Here is a 24,730-nt window from a genome sequence, read left to right as displayed (position 1 = left end):
GAATTTAAATTTTATGTGTGGATCAATGTCTTACTATTAGTCTATTTATGCTTTCATTATTGAATATGAACTTGAATTTTATATATATATATATATATATATACCCCAATGCCCCCCCCCTGCACCCCTGAAATTTCCCTAAAATTTGAAGGTACTCCCACACATCCCCCTTGTGCGTCTCCTTACACTCGTGTTTTGGTGGGACATAACTTGAAACCCTAGCCCAATGGGCTAATTAATCTGCAAAACCAAGTGTTAGTCGAATAAACTCAAATTTTTTTATTCAAATGTCCATAAACTAGTGTCAAAAAAATTTCAATGATGCCCCAAGCCTAACAAAAATTTAGCTCATGAACTGTTACAAAACCCCACAACCTAACTCAAAAACCCCAATCATGGAAGGGAAAGGACCAAACAAGGCTTGCGGCTAGGCCAAAAAGACCACTAAGGTCTACGGATAGGGACGAAAAGCCCTAAAAGGGCAGCTGCTAGCCCAAATAAGCCAGGAGTTATGACAAAAAGCCCCTTAGGGGTTGTGGCCTAGCCCTAAAGGGTTGCCACTAGATGGAAAAGCCCACAAAGGGTTGCGGCAAGGGGGAAAAGAGGGGGTCGAGGCCTCAAAGGAGTTGGGCAGCTCCCCTAAAGGGAGGTTGAGCCCCTCAAAAAGCCTACGGCTAGGGTAAACAAGGCGGTCGAGGGCCTAAGAAGCCTTTTGGGGCTCACGACCAAGAGGAAAAAAGTTGCACAACTAGGCCTTAGGGCCAAAAAGAAATTGAAACCCCTGCAAATAAAAATTTCTCCACAAAATCACTACAAATGTTTTGGATGGCTTCCTCTTTAGGTTGGACGTTGAGCTTGGTGGCTAGATCTTGCCTTCCTAGGCCTAGATCTACCTCAAGACCCCAACCAAAAAATTTCTTGATCATCTGAAGCTTACCTGGACAAATGAATCAAAAATACCAAAACCCCAAATATATATACAAAAATATAAACCCCAAAAATAAAACCCCAAGTACTACAAAACAAATGAGTTAGAAATAATTTACAAATTATCTACAAATGTACAATGTTTGCAAATTAAAAAAAAAAGGAGAAATATTTTTTGAGTACTAGCAGTGGATGAATGTATTTTTTGAAAATTTTGAATATTGGTCAAAACCCTTCTGCAAAATTAAAATACCATATAAAAATCATAGAGCCCAAACATAGTCGACTCTTCCCCACAGTCTGTGAACTTGGAGCCCAAGGGCTAGTGTACCTGCAAATCTCTATAATTTTTCTCAAGTAGAACTATTAGATCATATGGTGAATCAGATCACCTAAGATAAAAAAATTATCAATAGAATGTTCTTATCACCGACAAATGAAATAACAAGTTCATAAAAAATTTAGCACAATATAGGAAAGCACATAACTAGCACGTACCACAGATCAATGGAAGAAAAACACCATGAACTGAACCCCAAAGTCTTTCTATTATGATATAAAAATGTTCCCAGCAGAGCAATAGCTCAATACCAGCTTTACAAAATTTACATCATCCAAAGATATTCAATAGAAGCAAAATGACTTCTATTTATAGAGAAATCCCTCCAAGTGGAAAATAACAACTAGTTGGCTTGATCCCCATCAAAATAATCTCAACCATTGAAAATAATTTGATCATCTTTTAATCTCCACTGTCCAATTTTTATTTTTGAGAAACCCACTTAATTAATCCAAAAATTAATATTTTGGATTAATTTCCTCAAAAGTTTGATTTTGACTTAACCCCCAAGGTCCAAGGGCTCAAATTTTCATAAAATATCCATTTTTCCCTTAGTGGGGGACCTCCAAAAGTTGACTTCTCTTTGACCCACAAATTTATTATTATTTTCCACTTGGACAGAGATTAATTTCTCTATAATTATTTTTTGACTCAAAATTAATTAATTTTCTGGCTTAGGATTTTTATTTAATTTAGCTAGAAAAATTGATTAATTGACAGTAGAAGGGATTAATAGTTTTCCACCCTCAAATATTTTAGCCATGATGTCCAAGTATGAAGGACCATTCACTAAAATAGTTGTTACATCAGATATTTCAATAAATTCAACCCTCGAAGAGGGAATACACGTTTAGACTCAGACCCTTATGACATTACCCAATTTTGTAACACAATATGACCTAGTATAGACCTAGTGGTTTGTAAGAAAATAATTTAGCCAAATGTGCTTAAATTCCCAAACACACTTTTACAAGAAATCAATATAAGACTAGGACTCACTTAAGGCCTTGTCAAGAGATTCCACCCTAGCTTTGGGGATTAAAATGGAAGAAAAAATCTATCGATTATCCGTGTTTAGAAACACAATTTGGGGAGGTTAAAAAAATTCCTAGGATGAAATCCATTGCCAAAATCATAGGCTTACCTAGGTGTTGTTACATAATTAAACGGTCATACTAGCATCATTTACATTTCAACTCGCAAAAACCGGGTTTACAATGAAAAAAATGTGTTGGTTGATGACTTTGAACTCCGAAAAACTTTCTTCATGTCGTTGCATTCTGTTTCCTTGGATTGTTGACAAAATGTGGTCAACAGGTCTCAAAGATTAAGTAACCCAAGAATTCCCAGGCTAAATACCCTCTAAGGAACTCGTTAAATTACACACCATAGAAATCTATTCAATAAGCTAGGGCTCCATGCAAAAATGACATAACGAGTTCAAAGAACCTATGGCTAAGTCTAGAGGGCTAAGAGAAGTCCTAGAGATATTCAAATAGATTCCACACACATGCTACCATTAATTAAATAATTGTTGTTATAGATTAGATTTTGAGAGAAAGACAATTCACAACATGCAAAATTTACAACAACTATACCAAAAATAGCCAATAAGTGATGATACGCAATAAAATATCAAAGGCTATTGCATAGGTAAACAAGAGAAAGGTTAAAGCAATTTTTTTAATGGCTGAGAATGCACAAAACAATTGGGAAACCCTAGACATAAACCCTAGAATTATGGTTGAAAATACATAAAAATGATGTTTTTCCTTTTTCTTTAATTTGGTAGATGCAAAACCTAACCCTCAGATTCTGTCTTTTAAGGTATTTTATGCTATTTAATACAATTTTTTCTAAAACCTAGCCCTAGTTTACCATGAAAAGAAAGAAAATATAAAATCTTAAAGATTGACACAAGGATTAGTATCTTTAATCAATTGGGTATATGGAATCAAAGGTCGAGGTCAAAGATGGAAGTCCTTCAATGAAGAGAGGAAAAGGAAGGAAAAACTCTAAATCTAATACTAGTGACTTTCATATATAGGAGATTTAAGATTAAGGAATGTTATTCTAAGATTCCTTGATGGATACCTAGTAAAAAATCTTGCAAAAGGAGATGTCAAGGCCAATAAAGATACAATATATCATAGATACTTCACAAAAACCCTAATGCTACAACTTTGTAAAATGGAAGCAAAATAGTCTCAATAAAATAGCACCATTCACCATAGCATCGCTTTAACCTTACAAAGAAAGTCCATCTCTTTATCTTCCCCAAGAGAATTCACCTCAAGAGCCATTGTGTCCAAGAGAAAAACAACAAGCTAGTGCACACTCCTCCATGTTAATTTCCTAACCCTAGCAACTGTTAGAAAATTAGAAACGCAGAAAGATTCTCTTATATTGATAATTACTTGTGATATTCTTGTAGTTTTATTATCTTCTCTTTATGTTCTTCTTTTATCTTTGTTTCGTCAAGCAATAATCAAAACAAAATATGAAGATCAACGACAACAGATGTAGGCACTCAGTCAAGGCTAAAAGCCCTTTCTAGGGGAAAACCCAATCAAACTATTTCTCTAATCAAATTGAGATAGACCAAGACTTTATACCTAACCAAAAGACCTTCCTCCTCCACCAAGTCAGCCTTCCAATACGATTCAGAAAACTTCAATAGTCTCTTCTAGTCCAACAGTTATAGCTTAGCAACAATCTAGAATTACATCCCAGCTACTCCACAATTTCGGCCCAACTATAGTACTACAATTTCAGCCTTTCCAACAACTTCACATGTGTGAGATAGAGAGAAAATTCGATTTCTTATGCTTGAGAAAGACTTCCTTCTCCTTCGCTAGGGTTTCTTTCCTCTTCCTTAAATTTCACACCAATTTTTTCCTATAGCCACTACAGATCGAACTTGTGGATGTCCTACAAATGAGTCGAGTTGTTGCCCTTCTATAATGGTTTCTGCCTCTCTAATTATGTTGACTTGTCCAAGTTGAGGCCGACCTGGTGGAGGAGGCCTAAATGACGTATTTTACATCAAAATAAATTTCTTTAATAGATGAAGCCCAAGAAGGGTGTTTTACTTATTGACAACGACAAGGACTCTTGACATAAACCATAGAAGCCTACAATGGAGGCTTTGACCTAAAAAATTGACCCAAGCATGAAACCATTGCTTTAATAAGTCAATTTCTTTTATAATAATTTGTTTTTCTTTCTTTTGACAAATACATTACATCATGACTTATATACAATTATGAAGAACGATACTAGTTACATTTTTCAACAGCAACCTGGTTAATTACTTCCTAGTAGATTCAGATCTATTGAGTAGAAAACATGGTATAGATATTAAAATGTAAAATATAATAGCGGAAACAAAAACAATACACCAACCTCAAACACATGCACACATAAGATTTGCACACATCATCATCACTTGAGATCAACCATTGAGATTCTTCAAATTCACTAATGCAAATAACCTTTACATTTCATTAGATTAACTCACTTTTTCGTATAAGATTTTAATTACTTTAGTAATTAAAGTAATTGTTATGGTTAAGGGTCACTTAAGTGACTTCCATACACCTTAACACTTACAACTCTATGGAAGTACCTGCCTAAGCTACTCTAATCAACACTCCATAAGAGAAATAATTAGTGTGCATAACAATGATCCCCTAAATTTGATTTCCTTCCATTTATACAAGGGAAACCGAGTCAATTTAGGGTGAAATAGACTAAAATACCCTAAAATAAGACTTTAAGTGATTACAAGTTAAGTAGGTCAAAAGCTCACCTAAAAGGAGTTGAAATTTGGGGCAGTTAAGGGATGAATATCCCCACAGGAAACCCATCTACCCAAAAAGAAGCCCATCTAGCCCCAAATAATTTTCAATTGGATAAAAGAGATATTATTATTAATGTGTTTAGTGTTAGGTTTTGGTAGCATCGGAAGTGCTCTAGCCTTGAAAATTGGTGGACAGGCTTAGGCACATGAGTTCTAAAGAACCCAGAAATCGTTTGGTGAAATTCTACCCAGATTGTATTTTATTAAAATAATTAATACTTTTAATGGAGTTCCTAAGTCTAAACTTAGGAAATTAAAATATTAATGGGTATTAATCAAAATATGGGTGAGAATGATTTAGAAGGCAGATCAAGTCATGTTTTAATCTTAGCCATTGATTAGAGACTTAATCTCAGTCGTTGAAGACTCAACAGGAAAAGTATAAAATAGAGGCTTGGGGTTCATTTGAAAACACACACACACACACAGAATTGATCCGAAGTTTGATTTTTGGGACTAGGAAGCTGAGAAATTCAAACTAAGTGATCATTCAGTAGCAGAGGGGCAATGAGAATCTGGGATGACTTTCCAGAGAATATAGACAGAGAGGCGGAGAAAGCCAACAGAGCAGAAAAGTTGCTTGTCACGTAGAAGCCAGAATTGCCAGAAACAGTCGAAGCTGTCGGGAACTGCCGAAACAACCGAGAAAGCTAACACAGAGAGCAGAAGTCGGAACTGTCGGGAACTGCCGGGAAAGCTAACGCAGAGGGCAAAAGTCGAAACTTCCGAGAAGGCTGACGTAGAGGGTAGAAGTCAGAACTGTCGGGAACATAAAAATAACTAAAAAATAAAAAATAAAATAAAATAAATTAAAAATAAATAAAAATTTGAAAAAATAAAATAAAATAATAATAAGTCAGTTTTGAGGAAATAAAATCAAGACAAAGTTTTGAGGAAATAAAAGCAAGATTTTAATTTTTTAATATATTAAAATGCATTTAAAATTTCGACGAATGACATTAAAAGAGATTTTGATCCTCATCGACGGTTGAAATCATTTTGACATGGATTACTCGAACTAGCCGTTGGAAAATTTTCCTTTAAATAGGGTGTGAAGGGTCATTTGAGATCATTCGATCTTAGAGTCGTGTGCTAAAGAAAGCTCTCTTGTAGTCATTTTTCATGTGCAATAAAGAAAGACTTTCGGGTTGAAATCTCGCTAGTGTTACTCTTCTGGAAATGCTGTAAGATGTTTTATTTTTCTGCATAGCTTGATGAAGAGTGATTTTAAACACAGGTATCTTGTTTAGTCGCTAGGGTTTGAATGGTAGTTAATTTTCTGAATATGATGGCAAGTATCTCCATTAGATCTAGATTTTAGTATCGTTTTCTCCTTTGTTAATGGTTGAATTAAGCTGTGCAGGAAATCCTTTTTTTGAGATTACTGGGCGTTCAGGGAAGTTCTCGGCTAAACCAGCCAACTCCTGGATTGCATTTTCTAAAGAGCCCAACCAGTTTTGATCCCGGGCTTATCATTTGAAATTTTCTGGTGAATGCATGAAGGGTTTTTTGAAGCACGTCATCTTATATTAAAAATCTTAAAAAATATTTTTGTGGCATACTGACAAATCTAGCTATTTAGAGCATTTTAAGCTGTAAATATTGTGATTGTTTAACTGGTTTTGAGGGTCTTAGTTTTGTTTCTTGTGCATTTTATTTCTGGTTTTCAGTTTTTGTTATTGCAGGTATAGAACTTGAAATTTTTTCAGGGTTTTCATCAGACAAATATGAATGCAGGGTGATTTAATATTTACTGGAGAATCTGGAGGGTTTTCTGATCCATATTTCTGTTGTTGCCTAGGATTCGGGCTTGTTGCAATATCAATTTTTTAGAACCCTCAAGCCTCTCTCACGCTGCTTGTCCGGTTTCCTTGCAGTCTCATCGCAGTTGGCATACCTTGCAGGTTGCCACGCTGTCACTCAACTTTTCCTACGCTACCCACATCACTTAGTGAATTTGTAGCTTCATTGTTTCCTTCATTGCTCTCCAATGCCCTCAGCCCACGTATACCTCACACTGTGTTTCCTTTCACTTCTCATCACTCGTCCGCTCTCCTCCATCGAAACATTGCAATCGCTCTCCCCTCATTCCGCAACCATTCAAAAAAAAAAAAATGCATTTCCACCCCTCGCTGTCACTTTCACACCTGCAAAACGCATTAAAAAAAAAAATCACACGGCATCCATCCTCGCCTCACCATGCTGCTGTGATCCACGCATTCCTCACATCGCATTCTACTACTGCTATCCCTTCCAGTGTGCTTCCTCTACGGCTGTGTCCACCCTCCCCTCGTTGCAGCGTTGTTTTGCCGCATCCATTCTCACCATCCCCGTTGCAACTCTTCCTACGGATCTCCATGATACGCTCCTAAACCTGCACGCTGGCCATCCCATGCTACCCGCTCATCGAAGCTTTCTCTGTATGCAGCCATCCGCTTCTCCAAAAGCTGCTCACGACCTTTCCACCGTCGACCCTTCTCCAAAAGCTGCCACACCCTTCCTCCGTTGGCCATCAACCTACATATTACAACAGCAAGTAATAAAAAGGGGGGATCAAAAATTTTTATGTGTGGTTTAGTTTGGGGTTAGAATGATTAGATTCTTAGGTTAGAGTATTATATTTTTTATGAAGTACACACAAAATTAAAAAGTTTGATTTTATATTTTGATATAGTTAGCATTATTAGTTTTAGAATTTTTTATTTTTTTTTTGCAATTTTAATTTAGATTTAAATTTTGTTTTGACTTTAAAAATAACATTAAAAAAAAAAATTATATATATAAGCCATAAACAATAAAAAATAAAAATAAAGGCGTTATTTTTGGTTTCATTTAATTTTGATTTGCTTTTTAGATTAGATTTTGATTTTTTTATTTTTTTTTTAGATTTTAGTTTTAGTTTTAGAATTATAATTTTTGTTTTAGTTTTATTTATTTAGATGTTAAATTTTCACTTATATATATATATATATATATATATATGAATATGATTAGGTGAGTGGTTGCTTTTTCATTCTTTTTTAGATTTAGATCTAGATTTGTTTATTTCACTTTAACAAAAATCTCATTAAAAATATATATATGTTAAAAAAAAACTCTGAAAAAAGACTAATTAAAAATTGGAAATTCCTTTTAAAGTCTTTTTTCTGTTGTGGTATAGTTAAATGTGCTTAAATGTTTATATCTGGAGATTAACTATTTGAAACTAGTTAGCATTTAAATTTTGTTGTTGCTTAAAGTATTTGATCTTTTGAAATTTAATTGCTAGAACTTTGCGCATCTATTGAATATTTTGCATCTGGTAAAATTAATCATTTCTTGGATTATATAATGCTCGTTACATGTTGGAAATTTTGTAAATATTTTCAAGCAATCGTGAAATTACTTCATAAGCAGCAGCAGCTAATCAATTACTTGGTTTTCATTGACTCCACAAGGCACTGGTCTTAAGCATTTAAAGATCTAATCAAATTCTAAAATCGATCAAGTAATTGTTTCCCCACTGCTGTGTCTCCCAACCCAACTGGTTCCCAGTTGGTCTTCCTTTTTCCCATAGGGTCTACCCCCTTAGCCTGCTATTGGGAGATGACTTAAACGGAGAGATCGGGGATCAGGGTGACAGCCCTCGGTCTGAGCATTGTCGCGCTGCCTAGACAGTCTGTGCGACAACAAGAGTCAATGACAATCTTCATGACCTTTATCTCACCCTTCCTATACTTAGATTTGACATTGGCATTGGCATTCTCAAGAGGTTCAGCTACTTTTCCCTCTACATACTCCATCACAACATTCTCTTCAAGAGTATGACCCAATCTAGCCCTCCATGCTAGAATGTTGGAGGCATCATTCAGCTTCTCTTCAATCTTGAAGTAGGAGGAAGTCATCTTTTCCAACTGACTTGATCACCAATCAGCAGGAGAATTGTCTCAAAGGGGTGTTCTCTAGTCTCCAATGGCTAATATTCACCTCGGCTCTGATACCATGTTAATTTTTCCCATGTTCTATCATGTTATAATCACTTAAAACAACATAGCATTCATTTTCATTCACCCCATTAATAGTTAAGCAATTATAGATAGAACAGTAAATAGTAATGCACAATAGAAGATAGCCAAGCACAATGAGACACGGAGATTTTTGGTCAAAGACCAGAGCAAAACCCCACAAGGGGGAAAACCCAGAATCAATTCTTCTTCTTTAGTGAATCAATGTTCAGCGTGAGATACATAGTCCAATAGTAGATCCATAAATCAGTCAAAGTCAAACCTTCGACTTTCCAAGTCAAAACCAATCAAATGAGAGAGAGTCAAATCTGGTCAACGATCAGTCTGCAACAGAGGGCCGAAATCGGAAATTCGGCCTGTGGAAGATCAGTCAACCACAGTCAACAGACCCTGCAACTCTCAGTCAAATTCCTCAGTCAAACCCTGTGGCCAATGCCCTGAAAGACACCCTGAAATTCGGTCAACACATAGAATATTTTAGTCAAAGATTCAGCCTCCAAGCACAGTCAAAATATTGGTCAAAACAGCAACAGAAGTCTCGATCAAAGCACAAGTTTGATGTGCAGTCAGCAGCCCAGAAAACAGAGATGAATTTGGTCAATCAAAGTCAAAGATTCCTGGAATATTCAGCCTCCCAAAACAGTCCAAAATCTCGGTCAAACAGATCAAATCAACCCAAGTCAACACAGGTCAAAAGAGAGAGAAAATGCTAGTCAACGCAGAACTGAAAAGACTCCATATTAAAACTGAAAAGACTCTAAATTAAAATCTAGGAAGGAGACCATATTAGTTTCTCCTCTCGAACAACCACCTAAACAGGCTTCTTCTCCAGCATGAAAGACACCAGCCTATGCAGAAGACCTTCTGAAGCTACAAAAACCAAGCATTACTAACAGTTATTGTAGTTTGAATCTCCAAAAGTTTCTATAGTATATGATATATTGCTATAATGAAATGCTTTAGATTAAATTATGTTTTCTTTCTCTGAGCCTATCTAAGAGATCAACCCAAGAAACATTTTCTACATTCATGTGAAGTGTTTTTGCCTTCCCTCTCTGTTGTTCTTTATTATTCAACAAGCATTGTGATAAATGTAAAAGAATTCATATATGCAAATGGTCTTCCACTTTCATGTTTTAATTTCTGGAATTATATAGTTCAAGACTTGGAACCTGCTAAAATTTGTTTTAGTGAATTACAGCTGTTGGAGTTAAAATGCCTCTGGGCAGGATTGCCACCAGACACAGGAGATTATGAAATATGTCATTCAAGGATTGCTAGATTGGCAGGGAGGACAATGTTATTAAACTGGAAGGTTCATTAGCTGGCATGGGAAAAAGTCCTTCAACATCAAATAATTATCAAATTTTCGAGGATGTTGGAATTTACATTGTAACACTAGAAATGCCCGTGAGGACCCTGGGAATTAGTGGATATCCCATAGAAGTAACAGTTTGTCATGGGCACAATATTTTCAAAAGCTCCATGGGCACACACTTATGGAGTAAATGCTTGTGGATTAATTCAAATGTCCATTGATTAATTCAATGTGGTAGCTCTGCAATTTAGGATGAATCACATGTTGCCAATCCAAAGGTAAGTACTTTAAGTGCCCTAGTGTAATCCAGGAAGCCATAGGCTAGTCTCATTGAGCATTCTCCTGGTAAATCTGAACATTAGATATATTGCTTTTACCCCAATGAACTATGAAACAAAGAATACAATTACATGGACGAGCTGTTTGAGAACATTGTGTCCATGTCTTGATTGGCTTCCAAGTTAAGTGATACAGTTTATCAATTATGGGCAAAAAAAAACAAATCTAGCAATTGTTAACAGGTTGATCCCAACTCCCATCAAGACAAATAACTAGCATACTCAAAATACACCAGGCCTATTGAATATTTCCTTCAACATAATTGGTTTTATCACACCTTGCTCATATCACCTGCCTTCATTCAGTTGGTGTGTGACAACAAACTTACAATGTTAAGAGATTGGCAAGTCTACTAAGTTAGACAGACCCAACAAAGCAACCCTACATGACCTTTCCTTTATAATAGAAACCACGGCCAGCTTATAGACATTAAAAGAGTCTGGCAAAGCTATAACCTCCAAAATTGACAATTGCCTCATCCAATTATGCTGATTGTAAAATTTACTTACGTGAACTTCAACAATATTAGGAACTGTCTTTTACAACCCAGACAAACAATCAATTATATTGTGGTCAGACAAATATCCAGTTATAGCTATATGTGGAAACAACCCATATGACAAAAGAGATGAAATCATATCAAACTTACAAGAAGTTCAATAGCCTCATAGCTGGACTTCAACAATCTTTCCAAGGACTTATTCACCAGCTCTCTGTTTGGAACTGTACTAAGAACAAATGCAATTGCACTAATCACATCTTCTTCTTCATGGAGATGTAAATGCATTTCTTCCAGACCCTACATGGTCCAAACACATTATCAAAAGGTAGTAAAAATTGGAATGCAAAACAAAATATAGCTGAATCACATCAAATTTCAAAAGTTAGGTCATCAAAAAATATGATCAAAAGTTTATCACTTACAAAGCTAAAGCATGTGGAGAATCCAACAAAAATCAATGAGACCACAATATCCACACAAAATACAGCACCAATAGAATGTTAAAATTTGGGTACCAGAGGACAAGGGGTTCCCTAAGGCTTTGATCTTTGGCCTAGGGAAAAGTGTCCAAATTTATGTTTTACTTTTCTCCTAAAGTGACTTTATAAGTGGTAAAGTCAATTTAATTTAAAAGTGACTTTATAAGTGGTAAAGTTACATTCTAATTTAAAAGTGACTTTATAAGTGGTAAAGTTACATTCTAATTTAAAGGTGACTTTATTAAAGTGAATGAAGAATTAGAAAGTGAAAAAGTGATTATGGAAATAAAAGGTTAAGTGGGTCTTTATTTAAGTGGGTGAGTTAAAAAATAGAAAGTGAGAATTAAATGCACATTTATTCTCATCCCTAGATCTAAATGAATCTCAGCGATTAGATCTTAGGGTAACCCAAAAGGTCATTTAGAAAACAAAAGAAGAGGAAAAGATCAATTCATTCTTTCATGAGCATTTGAGAAAAAGAGAAGAGAGAGCAAGAAGAAAATTTCTTAGCAGTGAGGAAGTGAAGGAGAGCAGCAAGAAAACATTTCAGCAAATCTGGGTAGTAGCATTTATTGGCACGCATCCCAAGGATAAATCGTACAGTAAAAGAAAGACAGAAATTGAGGAAGAGAGACAAGTTCTAGGCACATTTTTCGAGGCTAGTCGTAAAACATTTAATGTTGTTTTATTGCTGCAAAAAATTTTATTTTGCCTGTTTGCCGATTGGCACAATTTTCGAGGTGGAGTTCAAGCACGGAAATCAAGATAAGTTGTAATTTGTGGTTGCTGGAATTTTCACTAGGTATTTCAGTTTCTCTGTAAAAGCATTTTCAGAAATAAAGTAGAGCTCTCAAACTGATTTTTCCCAAGACTTATAAGGGGTTTTTCCATGGTCACATTGACCAAAAATCACTGTGTTATTTACTATGTGTGACTGTCATAATTTTGTTGTGTTTTATTTCTGCAATTTTAGCAGTTGTGAAATCTCTAAATTTGTGTTTCCAGAAAAATATTATCATTTCCAGATTTTAGAATTTTTATCATGCTTGGATTTAAAACTAAATGCATGGAGTGACAAGGAAAACTGATAACAGAAGTGGGGTTAGAAATTTCTTCATGGTATCGAAGCTTGGTTGGCTAAAAAGTGTAGTTTGGGACAGCAAAGTGAAAATTACAGCACGCTAATTTTTACACAGAAAACAGAAACCTTTACCACAGATTTGAAAATTTCAGTTTTGTAGGACAGTAAAACATGTCTTTGGGCTTGAGAGTTGAAGACAGGTTTGATGGGCAGAACAACTACAGTGCATGGAAGGAGAGAATCCAGAGCATCTTTGAGGAAGTAGAAGTCTGGGGCATTATGGTAAATACCACATAGAACCCAGTAGTAGTACCTGCTGACCCTGTACAGTTGGCAGAGTTTAACAAAAAGAATGTTAAGGCAAAAAGATTGATTCTGGAAGGAATCAAAGACCATGTCATTCCTCATGTGAGAGGAAAGACTTATGCACATGAGATGTGGACAACCTTGACCAGTCTTTACCAGAGCTCAAATGAAAATAGAAAAATGGTCCTAAAGGAGAAACTGAAGGCCATTAAAATGGCTAAGACTGACAGTGCTACAGCATACTTCACAAAAATCACTTTAGTGAGAGATGAGTTGGTAGCCATAGGTGAGATCATTGCACCCACTGAGTTGGTGAGAATTGCTTTGAATGGTCTTCCTAAGACTTGGGAGAATTTTGTGGATGGCATTGTTGCACGGGAAAACCTTCCCGATTGGGAGGGGTTGTGGGATGATTGCATTCAGAATGAGATCAGAAAGAACCATCTTGGGGCAGCCAAACAGGTGGAGGAGGATGACAAAGTGGCATTGTTAGCAAGAGGCAAGAAGGGCAGAGCAAAGAAGCAAGCTTCCAATAGTGGAGGCAAAAGCAAAGGTAAAGGCAAGTAGCAGAACAAGGAGAAGGACTATTCCAAAGTCAAATGTTGGAATTGTCAAAAGTTGGGACACTATGCTGTCGTGTGTCTGGAGAAGAAGAAGAAGAAAGGGAAAGACAAACCCATGGCAGCTTCTGCAGAGATAGAGAGCTTCTCAAAGAGATTTGATTGGGAGTTTGGGTTCATAGCTTGTGAAACCACTAGTGCAGGATCACCTACCATACAGGTTCAGAGGGAGTGTGCATTCCCCGCTACTAGCAGAGCATCTCTCGCATTTGGTATGTTGACAGTGGCGCTTCTTGCCACATGACAGGAGTCAGAGTGTACTTTTCAGAGCTTTCAAAGGGTGATACTGATATGGAGGTAGTACATGGTGATGACAACATTGTTAGAGCAGTCGGTGTGGGGACATTAACATTTGATAGGGGACCCAAACCTCCCTTGAAAGTGTCAGATGTTCTATATGTGCCTGGAATGAAGAAGAACCTAATATCCGTCTCAGCACTTGAGGATAGAGGGTATGATGTGTTGTTCAGGAGAGGGCAGATGCTTATATATCCTAGGGGAACTCCAGCTTCTTCAGCTAGAGAGATTGGCATGCACCATGCCAAGGTGTACAAATTCTCGTTCCAGCCCCTGATGGCATTGAGTAGCAACATTCGAGACAGGACCGACAGCAGATCTAACAGTTCAGAGTTGTGTGAGATTTGGCACCGTAGGATGGGGCACATGTATCATGGGGCCTTGAGTACATTGCGGGAGATCACCACTAGTATGCCAGATTTCAGTTCTAATCACCTTGATGTATGCAGAGGATGTGCTATGGGGAAGTTTGCCAGATCCCCTTTTCCCAACAGTGATAACAAAGCGACCAAGATCCTTGACTTGATTCATACCGATGTGAGTGGTCAGATGTCTCATGTATCCTTGAGTGGCTATGAGTACTATGTTTTATTCATTGATGACCACTCCAGAAAGACCTGGATTTATTTCTTGAAGACCAAGAGTGAGGTCTTCAAGCGGTTTCAAGAGTTCAAAGCTCTTGCAGAGACCTAGACAAGTAGGAAGATCAAGGTCCTCAGGTCAGACAATGGAGGGGAGTATACCCTTGTTGAGTTCGTTGATTTTTTTTCTGAGGCAGGCATTAGGAGGGAGTTCACAGTTCCTTACTACCCCAGAGAAATGGGGTTGCAGAGAGGAAGAACAGATCCATTGCAGGGGTTGCCAAAGCCATGCTTCATGATCAGGGGTTACCTTTATTTTTGTGGGCAGAGGCCTGCAACATTGTTGTGTACTTGCAAAACAGGAGTCCACATCATGCCTTGGGGAATGTGACACCGAAGGAGGCTTTTTCTGGGAAGAAGCCTGATGTTGGGCACTTTCGTATCTTTGGGTGCCTTACATATTCCTGTGTCCCCAAGGAGAACAGGACCAAGCTAGGGCCCACTGCAGACAAGCGCATCTTTGTGGGTTATAGCGAGACCTTGAAAGCTTATCGGATTTATATTCCTGCACAGAGGAAAGTGGTTGTTAGGCGGGATGTGAAGTTCGAGGAGGAGAGAGCTTTCAGGAGGTCACGGGAGTTAGAGTATCCAGAGTCACCAGACCCTCAGGAGCAACTGAGTCAGTCACAGGGATCCAGTGGTCAGGGATCAGGAGGTACGTCGATTACAGGGTCAAGTCCATTAGTACACAGTGGCTCTCAGAGTCAGGTGGGTGGTTCTTCGAGCAGCATGCAAGACAGTCCGCAAAGCAGTTCACAGGGTAGTCCACTAATGGATAATTCACACGGTACTTTAGCATCTACAGGCACAGATTCAGGCATGAGGTCAGCTGACAGGCCTTCAGGAGTTCAGGCTTCTGATGACGATGAGGATTCTTTCACTCCGATGGGAGAAGTATGCTCAGGGAAGAGGAAGCCCAAGTGGCTTCAAGATACCTTGCGCGAGGCCACATCAGTTGTTGGGCCAAAGAGACAGGTTAGAGAGAGTAAACCACCTGAGCGCTTTTGTAGTTACATGGCATTGGTAACAAGCATTGTTGACTCCAAGCCTTCTAGTTATGAGGAGGTAGCCAGCCAGCAGGTTTGGAGAGAGGCCATGATGGAGGAGTATTCTTCTATTATGAAGAACGATGTTTGGGAGGTAGTGCCAAGGCCTGAAGGTAAATCATTTGTTACTTCTAGATGGCTATACAAGATAAATCATGTTGCAGATGGCAGCATCGAAAAGTTCAAGGCTCGATTTGTGGCGAGAGGGTTCTCACAGGTAGAGGGAGTTGACTATGAGGAGACCTTCACTCCCGTAGCTCAGTATACATCTATTTGCTCCATTATATCAATTGTAGCAGAGATGGGTTGGAAGATCCACCAGAGGGATGTGAAGACCGCATTTCTCAATGGCTTCATTCGGGAGGAGGTTTATATTGAGCAGCCGCAGAGCTTTGAGGTGCATGGGAAGGAGTCTCATGTATGCAGATTGAAAAAGGCACTCTATGGCCTAAAGCAAACTCCTAGAGCTTGGTACTCAAGGATTGATACATACTTGCAATAGTTGGGTTTCACAAAGAGTGAGGTTGATCCTAACCTATACTTCATTGTGGTGGGTGAGGAGCCTCTCATTCTGGTGTTGTATGTTGATGACTTGATCATCACTAGTGCAAAGAGACTCATTGAGGGTTGCAAAAGAGATCTTGCTTCAGAGTTTGAGATGAAGGATATCGGCTTGATGCATTATTTTCTGGGATTGGAGGTGTGGCAGGAGGAGGGGCATTTCTTCCTGGGACAAGGGAAGTACATTGTGGATATCCTTAGCAGATTTCACATGGAGAACTGCAAACCCATGTCTACACCTATGATAACTAACTAGAAGAAGCTTCACGCTATACAAAACAGTTGATTGGTTGTTTGATGTATTTGGTCAACACCCAACCAGATATATGTTTTGCAGTTAACACTATGAGTCAGTTCATGTGTGAGCCCAAGAAAGTGCACTGGGTGGCTGCAAAACACATTCTTCGTTACATGCAGGGGACTATGGATTTTGGTCTAGATTATGGATAGGGTGATGGAGTGAGACTAGTAGGGTACACGAATTCAGATTGGGAAGGTTGTGCTTCAGATAGGAAGAGTACTTCCAGGTGTTGTTTTGGGTTGGGTTCGGCAGTTGTGTCATGGATCAGTCGGAAACAACAGTCAGTGGCATTGAACTCAGCTGAGGCAGAGTATATGGCTACTAGTTTGGCTAGTTGTAAGGCCATATGACTTCGCAAGATGTTGTTTGGTCTATTTGGTCAGGCATTGAGACCTTCAGTAATTTACTATGACAATCAGAGTTGCATAAAACTCACAGAGAATCCAGTTTTTCATAACAGGTCAAAGCATATTGAGATCAAGTATCACTTCATTAGAGACTGTCCAAAAGGGAGTTGTCAAGCTTGAGTACATTTCTACAAATGAGCAGGTAGCGGACATCTTCACCAAAGCCTTACCACGGGGCAAGCATGTATACTTCAGAGACAAGATGGGAGTGGTGAGGAACACTTTCCTCAGTAAGAGGGAGTGTTAAAATTTAGGTACCAGAGGACAAGTGGTTCCCTAAGGCTTTGATCTTTGGCCTAGGGAAAAGTGTCCAAATTTGTTTTTTACTTTTCTCTTAAAGTGACTTTATAAGTGGTAAAGTCAATTTAATTTAAAAGTGACTTTATAAGTGGTAAAATTACATTCTAATTTAAAAGTGACTTTATATGTGGTAAAGTTACATTCTAATTTAAAGGTGACTTTATTAAAGTGAATGAAGAATTAGAAAGTGAAAAAATGACTATGGAAATAAAAGGCTAAATGGGTCTTTATTTAAGTGGGTGAGTTAAAAAATAAAAAGTGAGAATTAAATGCACATTTATTTTTATCCCTAGATCTAAATGAATCTCAGCGATTAGATCTTAGGGTAACCCAAAAAATCATTTAGAAAATAAAAGGAGAAGAGAAGAGGAAAAAATCAATTCATTCTTTCATGAGCATTTGAGAGAAAGAGAAGAGAGAACAAGGAGAAAATTTCTTAGCAGTGAGGAAGTGAAAGAGAGTAGCAAGAAGACATTTCGGCAAATTTGGGCAGCAGCATTTATTGGCATGCATCCCAAAGAAAAAACGTAAAGTAGGAGAAAGGCACAAAAATCGAGGAAGAGGGACAGCAAGTTCTGGGCACATTTTTCGAGGCTGGACGTACAACATTTAATGTTGTTTTATCGCTATAAAAATTTCTGTTTTGGCTGTTTGCTGATTGGCACAATTTTCAAAGTGGAGTTCAAGCACGGAAATCGAGATAAGTTGTAATTTGTGGTTGCTGGAATTTTTACTGTGTATTTCAGTTTCTCTGTAAAAGCATTTTCAGAAATAAAGAAGAGCTCTCAAACTGGTTTTCCCCAAGAGTTGTAGGGGTTTTTTCCAAGGGCACATTGACCCAAAATCACCGTGTTATTTTCTGTGTGTGGCTGTGATAACTTTGCTGTGTTTTATTTCTGCAATTTTAGCGATTGTGAAATCTCTAAATTTGTGTTTTTAGAAAAATATTATCATTTTCAGATTTCAGAATTTTTACCGTGATTGGATTTAAAACTAAATTCATGGAGTGATAAGGAAAACTGATAACCGGAGTGGGGGTTGAAATTTCTTCATAGAATACCTCATTATAAATACTCAGGATCTCAACTTAAGCTAGAAAAACGTTAAATAACTAACTTTCAGAGAACAATGCTTCAAAGAAGTGCTAGATACTTATTCAGAATGAACAAATGAAAATTCACAGATTAGTTTGATAGCTACAACCACTCCTGTAATAGTTGGCTGTTACTATTGTAATGAAATGGTCTATTAATTACAACGATAGTGAATTGAATAAAATTTCAAACGAAGTTTGTCGATAAAATGTGGAACGCGGGGAAAAGTTACACTGAGAGATGATGCCGATTATACACCTCACGGAAAAGTTACACGGGATCCGTTTCCATATTTCAGGATCCAGTTTGAGATTTCAAGATCCGTTTCCACACAACATAGATACGCCACGTGCCAGTTCTTGGACGTATTTAGGCGGATCCAGATCAGATCCATGGATCCTGGACCCCAGAGGGCTGGATCCGGTAGCTTAGTATTTATATATTTCAGATTTTCTGAGTGTTCTGCTGCATTTATGAACTTTGTTCATAACATTAAACTACTATGGTTCATGTTCAATATTTCTGTCTATTTTGAAACATGACATATTCTAATACATTATCTATATTCTATACAGCAGCTAGTGTCTGCAAAACTTATTTTTATCATTTCTCATAAAAGACAAATTCAATAAGTTTATCATAAAATTTTGAATATTTAATGTAATTTGCAAAGCCATTCTGATGTCTAAGTGTTGTGACTTTGCTCAATCACTGCATTATGTAATAACATATTTTTGATAGAAAATCATAGTAGGATGTAAGATTGAGAAAAAAATAGATTTTCAGCTTTTCATGTAGTACTCGCCTAAGATAATCTTATCATAATTAACTTTTATCACATAAGCACAAAAATATAGTGATAAAAAGATTGTACTTTTAGTGCTCATTAATATACCATCTCATAGCCATATTCTTCTTGTAAGTATCCAAGCATTTCTAGAAGTGAAATCATTTTTTACTTACTAGGATTCATAAAAAATATCCACTAAGAAGCATACAACTTTCAATCTTTTTCCACCACCTCTCATACTGTGCTAAGAACAAAGTTATAATACAAACACCAGCCATAAAATAAAGATGAAGAAACATATATAGATTCAGATGAATATCCTACTGCAGCAAAAGGTATCCTCCCATTAATTGGCTATATTCTGCAAACGAAATCTAGAGATTAATCTAAATCCGAAATTAGTAAAATGATCTATTCATTACCTCTCCTATCCAAAGAAGGACTTCCAAATTTGATGGTTCAGCCAGCATTTTGGAAGCATCTTCACAAACTCTGCGTAAGGCATTAGCACATGCACTGGCAGCCACAGACCGACCCAGCCCCGAAGCCAAAAATAAACTGAAAGAACAGTATGAATATACAAGTGACATCAGCCAACTCCTATTTGCATGGTTGAATGCTTAAAATGTTTTACGCCAATATCAATCGACATCAATAGAAAAAAAAACTATATATAGCCAAACATCACTTCCAACTTTGGTAAATTTTCGAAGGTGTGATACTTCAGGTTTCGATCCTTACAGTAAAGGTACAATAGCCTCATGAAAAGAGCAAACCCACTTTGAGTATGAGCCCACAACTTCAGCAATTGACTTTTGCACCTGGTCAAACAACAGATCCTTAAAACTCTTTTTAGAACAAAAAAATATGTCAATCAACATATAAGCAACGTCCAAACATATCAAATAATGAGCCCTGGATCCTTCAAATTTTAGAATTAGAATATAAGTCAAAATTGAAAATTGAAGAGTAATAAAATTAAGCTATAATCAACATAAAAGTAACATCCAAGCAGATCAAATAATGGGCATTGGACCCTTCAAATTTTTGAATTAGAATATAACAATGTCAAAATTGAAATTTGAAGAGTAATAAAATTAAGCTATAATACCCTGCTATTTAATGTTTTACTTTTACCACAGAGTGAGAGAAGAAATTGTTATGCGTACCCAACACATAAAGCCTGTATGTCCACCAGAGGAGCTATTCGACAGAACCATAACCAAGTGCATTAAGACTGAAACGTCAAAAGGTTGTGCATCTTGCAAAACTATCTCGGCCACCTGAAGCAGTGAAAAATAATATGAAGAGTATCAATTTAGTGTTCATGCATTTCAAGTACTGTTCATCAATAGCTAATATTGGAAATTCAAAGCAGTCGCACAGTAGAAAATAACACATCACCCAGTAAAAGTACCAATACTTGTATATTGCAAACTACACACTATTCAAGAAGTGCATCAGAATCTACAGAAATCCCATTAACATGTGCACAAACTACCAACAATGGCTGCCAGAATCAAGAAAGATTTGCAAAAATTAAGCCTCTTCCTTAATGTCCTATACTTCAGAAATTTATCAAATGGGAGATCAGTAGTGAAGACAATTTCAAAGGTTATGGGTTTTATATTCATCAATGATAAGTTACACATCCATATAACCAAATGTAGAGGAATATATCCATGTTAAATATCCAATGGCAAAAACAATAAAAGAGAAATTACGTTACTTTAGCATCCCATAACAACCATTAAAGCAAATTTCTTCAACATAAGATAGCAGGAACGTATAAAAAGAATTCTCATCAAAGGGAGTGCTTCAATCAACCATCCCATAGCATCAAGCAAAAGATAAAAACAATAGTACCAAGAGTTCACTACTCAATCCTTCAATAACGATTACAAGAGGTAGAGTCTTACTTTTATAATTCTTACGATGCAGCATAAGGCAGCATCGAGCAATCCCTAAGAGGATCTGTCGGGAATTGAGCACCACATTGGGCTCCTTCCAATGTTACTTGGGAGCGGGAGCGGAAGCGGGAGCGGGAGCGACCATTTTCAGAAGCTCCCGGTTTGGGAGCGAATCCCGGAGCGATTTTTTAAAAATATATATATTTTTTATATTTTTTAATTTTTGATACATATATGTCAATAAAAACATGTAGAATGATGAATTAGATATAAAAAACATAAAAAAGCATAGATTGAACCATATAACAACAATCATCTAGAAGTTATAATCTTCATCAACCACGTCCACAAGTTAGTAACATACAACATATTGAGTCTCATGATTCATCAATCTTAAAGTTTCAAGCTTTCAAAATTCAATATATAACATTTATCATCATTGATCACCAAAGTTGTACTTGTAAGCTAAGTGTAACCATTACAACAAATAATATCTAACATGAAATGAAATGTTATAAAATGAAATGAAATGAAACAACTTTCAACTTTCATGAAGCATCATATTCATAATTCATTACTAATGAGTTATAATTGCCAACTTCAAACTTAAATTGTCATATATTGTTTAAAAAAATATCATAATAAATATGAAAGAGTCAATAGTTATAAAAGCTACTAGAAACTAGAAAAGAGAAGTAAATCTATTATCTATTTCTTATGCTTGGGCCTCTTGCCACCACGAGAAATGTCTAATTTTTTAGTCTTGTTGCAAAATCAGGATCTTTGTCATTAATATCACCCTCCAAGCATTAATATCCAGAGGTATCTTTGTCATTACCTTTGTATCTGTATAGGGATCTTTGTCATTAATATCACCCTCTAAGCATTAACATAAGATAGAAAAAGCATAGCATGTCAAGTCAAGATTTTGTTTGAGTGATGCGTACATTTTTAGAAGGGTCATGATAGAGGAGTTCGACAACCAATGTCACTAACATCAAGGTACATAGAGGGATTGGTACTCTTGATTAAATATGAGTTCCATACCCTAATACATGACAAAATTCAATGGAAACATTGCAATCCCCCAATCCTGAAATCCTGAAAAACTGATAAGTCTGCTGGATTTTGAATGAAATCTAAAATTCTACTTTCTCCATATGAAATCCAATGAGGACGAAACCACTCTCAAACATCCTGAGTCATTTCATGGTAATGTTAAAAATTTAAGTAAAAGGATGAAAATGAAAATTAAAGAAAATGTCACTTTTACTAGGGCCTAGACTTGATCATTAAGTTGCCCCACTCAAAAACTATTTGTTTCTTTCAAAAAAAATTGCATTTCGAACATTACTACAAAAAAAAAATGCAAAAAAGGCAAAACGCTCCCGAAAAGGCAGGGAGCGAAATTTTTTTAGGGAGCGCACTCACGAAATCGCTCCCTTTTCGGGAGCAATTTCGGGAGCGCGCTCCCGACCCGCTCCCGAGTCGCTCCCGCCCGGAGCGCGGATCGGGAGCGGGAGCGAGGGGGGGGGCGCTCCCCCGCAACACTGGCTCCTTCCATTGAAGACCAGAGAGGTCAAGAGCTGGTAAGGAAAAGGCTCTGTGCACTCTAGTGGCTTAGGGAATCCAAGAACCACCCTGCCAGGCAATTCTGTTTCAGGAGACTCAGTTTGAGTTCCTCATTGTAATTCTCTGCTTTAAAAACCCAATAAAATAAGGCCACCACTAAAAGCTGGACCGGAGACGTAGCCCTATAGGATAGGGTGAACTCCTTATTAATTGTTGTGTTCTTATGTTTGCTTACTGTGTTTCTCTTGCTGTTTTCTATTTCTAGTGTCCATGTATTTTGCAATCTGATCGATCCGTTGCCTAAAATAACATAGAAACGCACCAGCACATTGTAGGAATTTACAGGGTAAGTTCCTCAGACAGAACACCAAAGGACACCGCACACACACAAATCACAGATCAATACACCAGTATTTTGACGTGGTTAAAACCCTCAAAGAGGGAAACAGTCCATGGCCTGAGCCAACGCGGCCACTTCAGGCAATTTATTAATAAAAGAATGAAATTTTACATAAGTTTCTCTCATGAACAGTTAACCTACAAATGACCCTCCATGCTCTTTAAATAGAGATCATGGACCAATCGGGTGTTAAGCCACGGATCAAGTGTCGGTAATACCGAGGAGAGAATGAACCGTCGGATCACTACATGTCGTGACCGTCGGATTGTAAGTTACAAAATGTACATAGTAAAGAAACACACTTTACCTAACTCTATACTAGACCAAGTTATACTTAACTATTTCCTATGTGTCGAAATATCCTAACATCCCCCCTTAAGAACAACTTGGGATAGGATTGAAGGATTTACAAATATGACACAATAGAAGAAGGAAGGAGGCACTAGAGCCTATCCCCCCTTAGTGACAACTTCCTGAACTCCAACCATAAATCAAAGTTTAGTGAACTTCGCCTCTGTGAGAGCCTTTGTAAAGATGTCTGCAACTTGATCATCTGTTGAACAATATTGCACTTCAAGAACATGGTCGTAGATGAGCTTTCTGATGAAGTGCATGTGTAGTTCAATGTGTTTGCTGCGCTAATGTTGGACTGGATCTTTGCATAGTTGAATGGCACTTTGATTATCACACCAAAGTGTAGTCGGATGTTGCTGCTGAAAGCCAAACTCTGACAGGATCCGACGAAGCCACAAGGCTTCCTTACTAGCTTCTACGGCACCACGATACTCTGCTTCTGCTAAAGAAAGAGAAATGGCACCTTGTTTCTTGCAAGCCCATGTAATAGGTCCTGAACCAAGAGTGAACACATAACCTGCAGTAGACTTCCGATCATCAGTGTCACCAGCCCAATCGGAACCAGTGAAACCAACCAATAGAGGAGCTGCTTCGGCACTGTAATGAATCCCAAACTGAATTGTACCTCGAAGATAACGAAGTATTCTTTTCGCTGCTTTCCAATGACTTTCATGTGGGTTTTGCATAAACCGAGCAACAAGGCCAACAGCAAAGGAAAGGTCAGGACGAGTATGGGTTAGATACAAAAGTTTTCCTACAAGTTGATGGTATAAGGTAGCATCAACTTCAAGAGAAGTACAAGTGACTGAAAGTTTGACTCCAGACTGAAAGGGAGAAGGGGCTGGCTTACAGTCTTCCATGTGAAAATGGCGTAGAATATCACAGGCATACTTGGACTGGGAAAGGGAAATACCTTCCTTCGATTGCAAGACTTGAAGACCAAGAAAAAAATGTAAGTGTCCTAAGTCTGTCATTTCAAACTTCCTTTTAAGGCTAGACTTCACATGGTTTATAAGGTTGGGATCACTACCAGTCAGGATAAGATCATCAACATAAAGAACAAGAATGATAAGAGACTTGCCCACTTTCTTGGTGTAGACAATATTGTCAGAATGACACCTAGAAAAGCCATTTTCTAAAAGAAAGTTATCCATTTTGGCATACCAAGCTCGAGGAGCTTGCTTGAGACCATAAAGGGATTTCTTAAGCCGACATACAAGGCTAGAGTTTGTTTGTATAAAGCCAATAGGTTGTTCCATATAATTTCTTCATGCAAGTC

General features: G+C 37.4%; 1 protein-coding gene across 3 annotated transcripts in view; it reads right to left on the bottom strand.

Moving 5' to 3' along the window:
• LOC149201662 (uncharacterized) overlaps positions 1 to 24,730 on the bottom strand; it is a 245,000-nt gene that overhangs the window by 128,502 nt on the left and 91,768 nt on the right. For all 3 annotated transcript variants that reach the window (XR_016253877.1, XM_089402971.1, XM_089402972.1), the window contains 4 exons: positions 20,385 to 20,498; positions 19,957 to 20,036; positions 19,638 to 19,773; positions 11,440 to 11,589 (listed from right to left, as the gene is read on the bottom strand). Coding sequence is in view for 2 of the 3 variants with exons in the window: in XM_089402971.1 (XP_089259097.1) it covers positions 11,440 to 11,589; positions 19,638 to 19,773; positions 19,957 to 20,036; positions 20,385 to 20,498 (480 nt within the window). In the remaining variant the exon portion in view is untranslated. The remainder of the gene's footprint in view (positions 1 to 11,439; positions 11,590 to 19,637; positions 19,774 to 19,956; positions 20,037 to 20,384; positions 20,499 to 24,730) is intronic.

Source organism: Pinus tabuliformis, chromosome 2_1 (assembly GCF_031772625.1).
Source record: "Pinus tabuliformis cultivar Carrire ecotype Pingquan chromosome 2_1, CPIR1, whole genome shotgun sequence".
In the NCBI taxonomy this organism is placed as follows: Eukaryota; Viridiplantae; Streptophyta; class Pinopsida; order Pinales; family Pinaceae; genus Pinus; species Pinus tabuliformis.
This window is presented reverse-complemented; position numbering and strand designations above follow the sequence as displayed.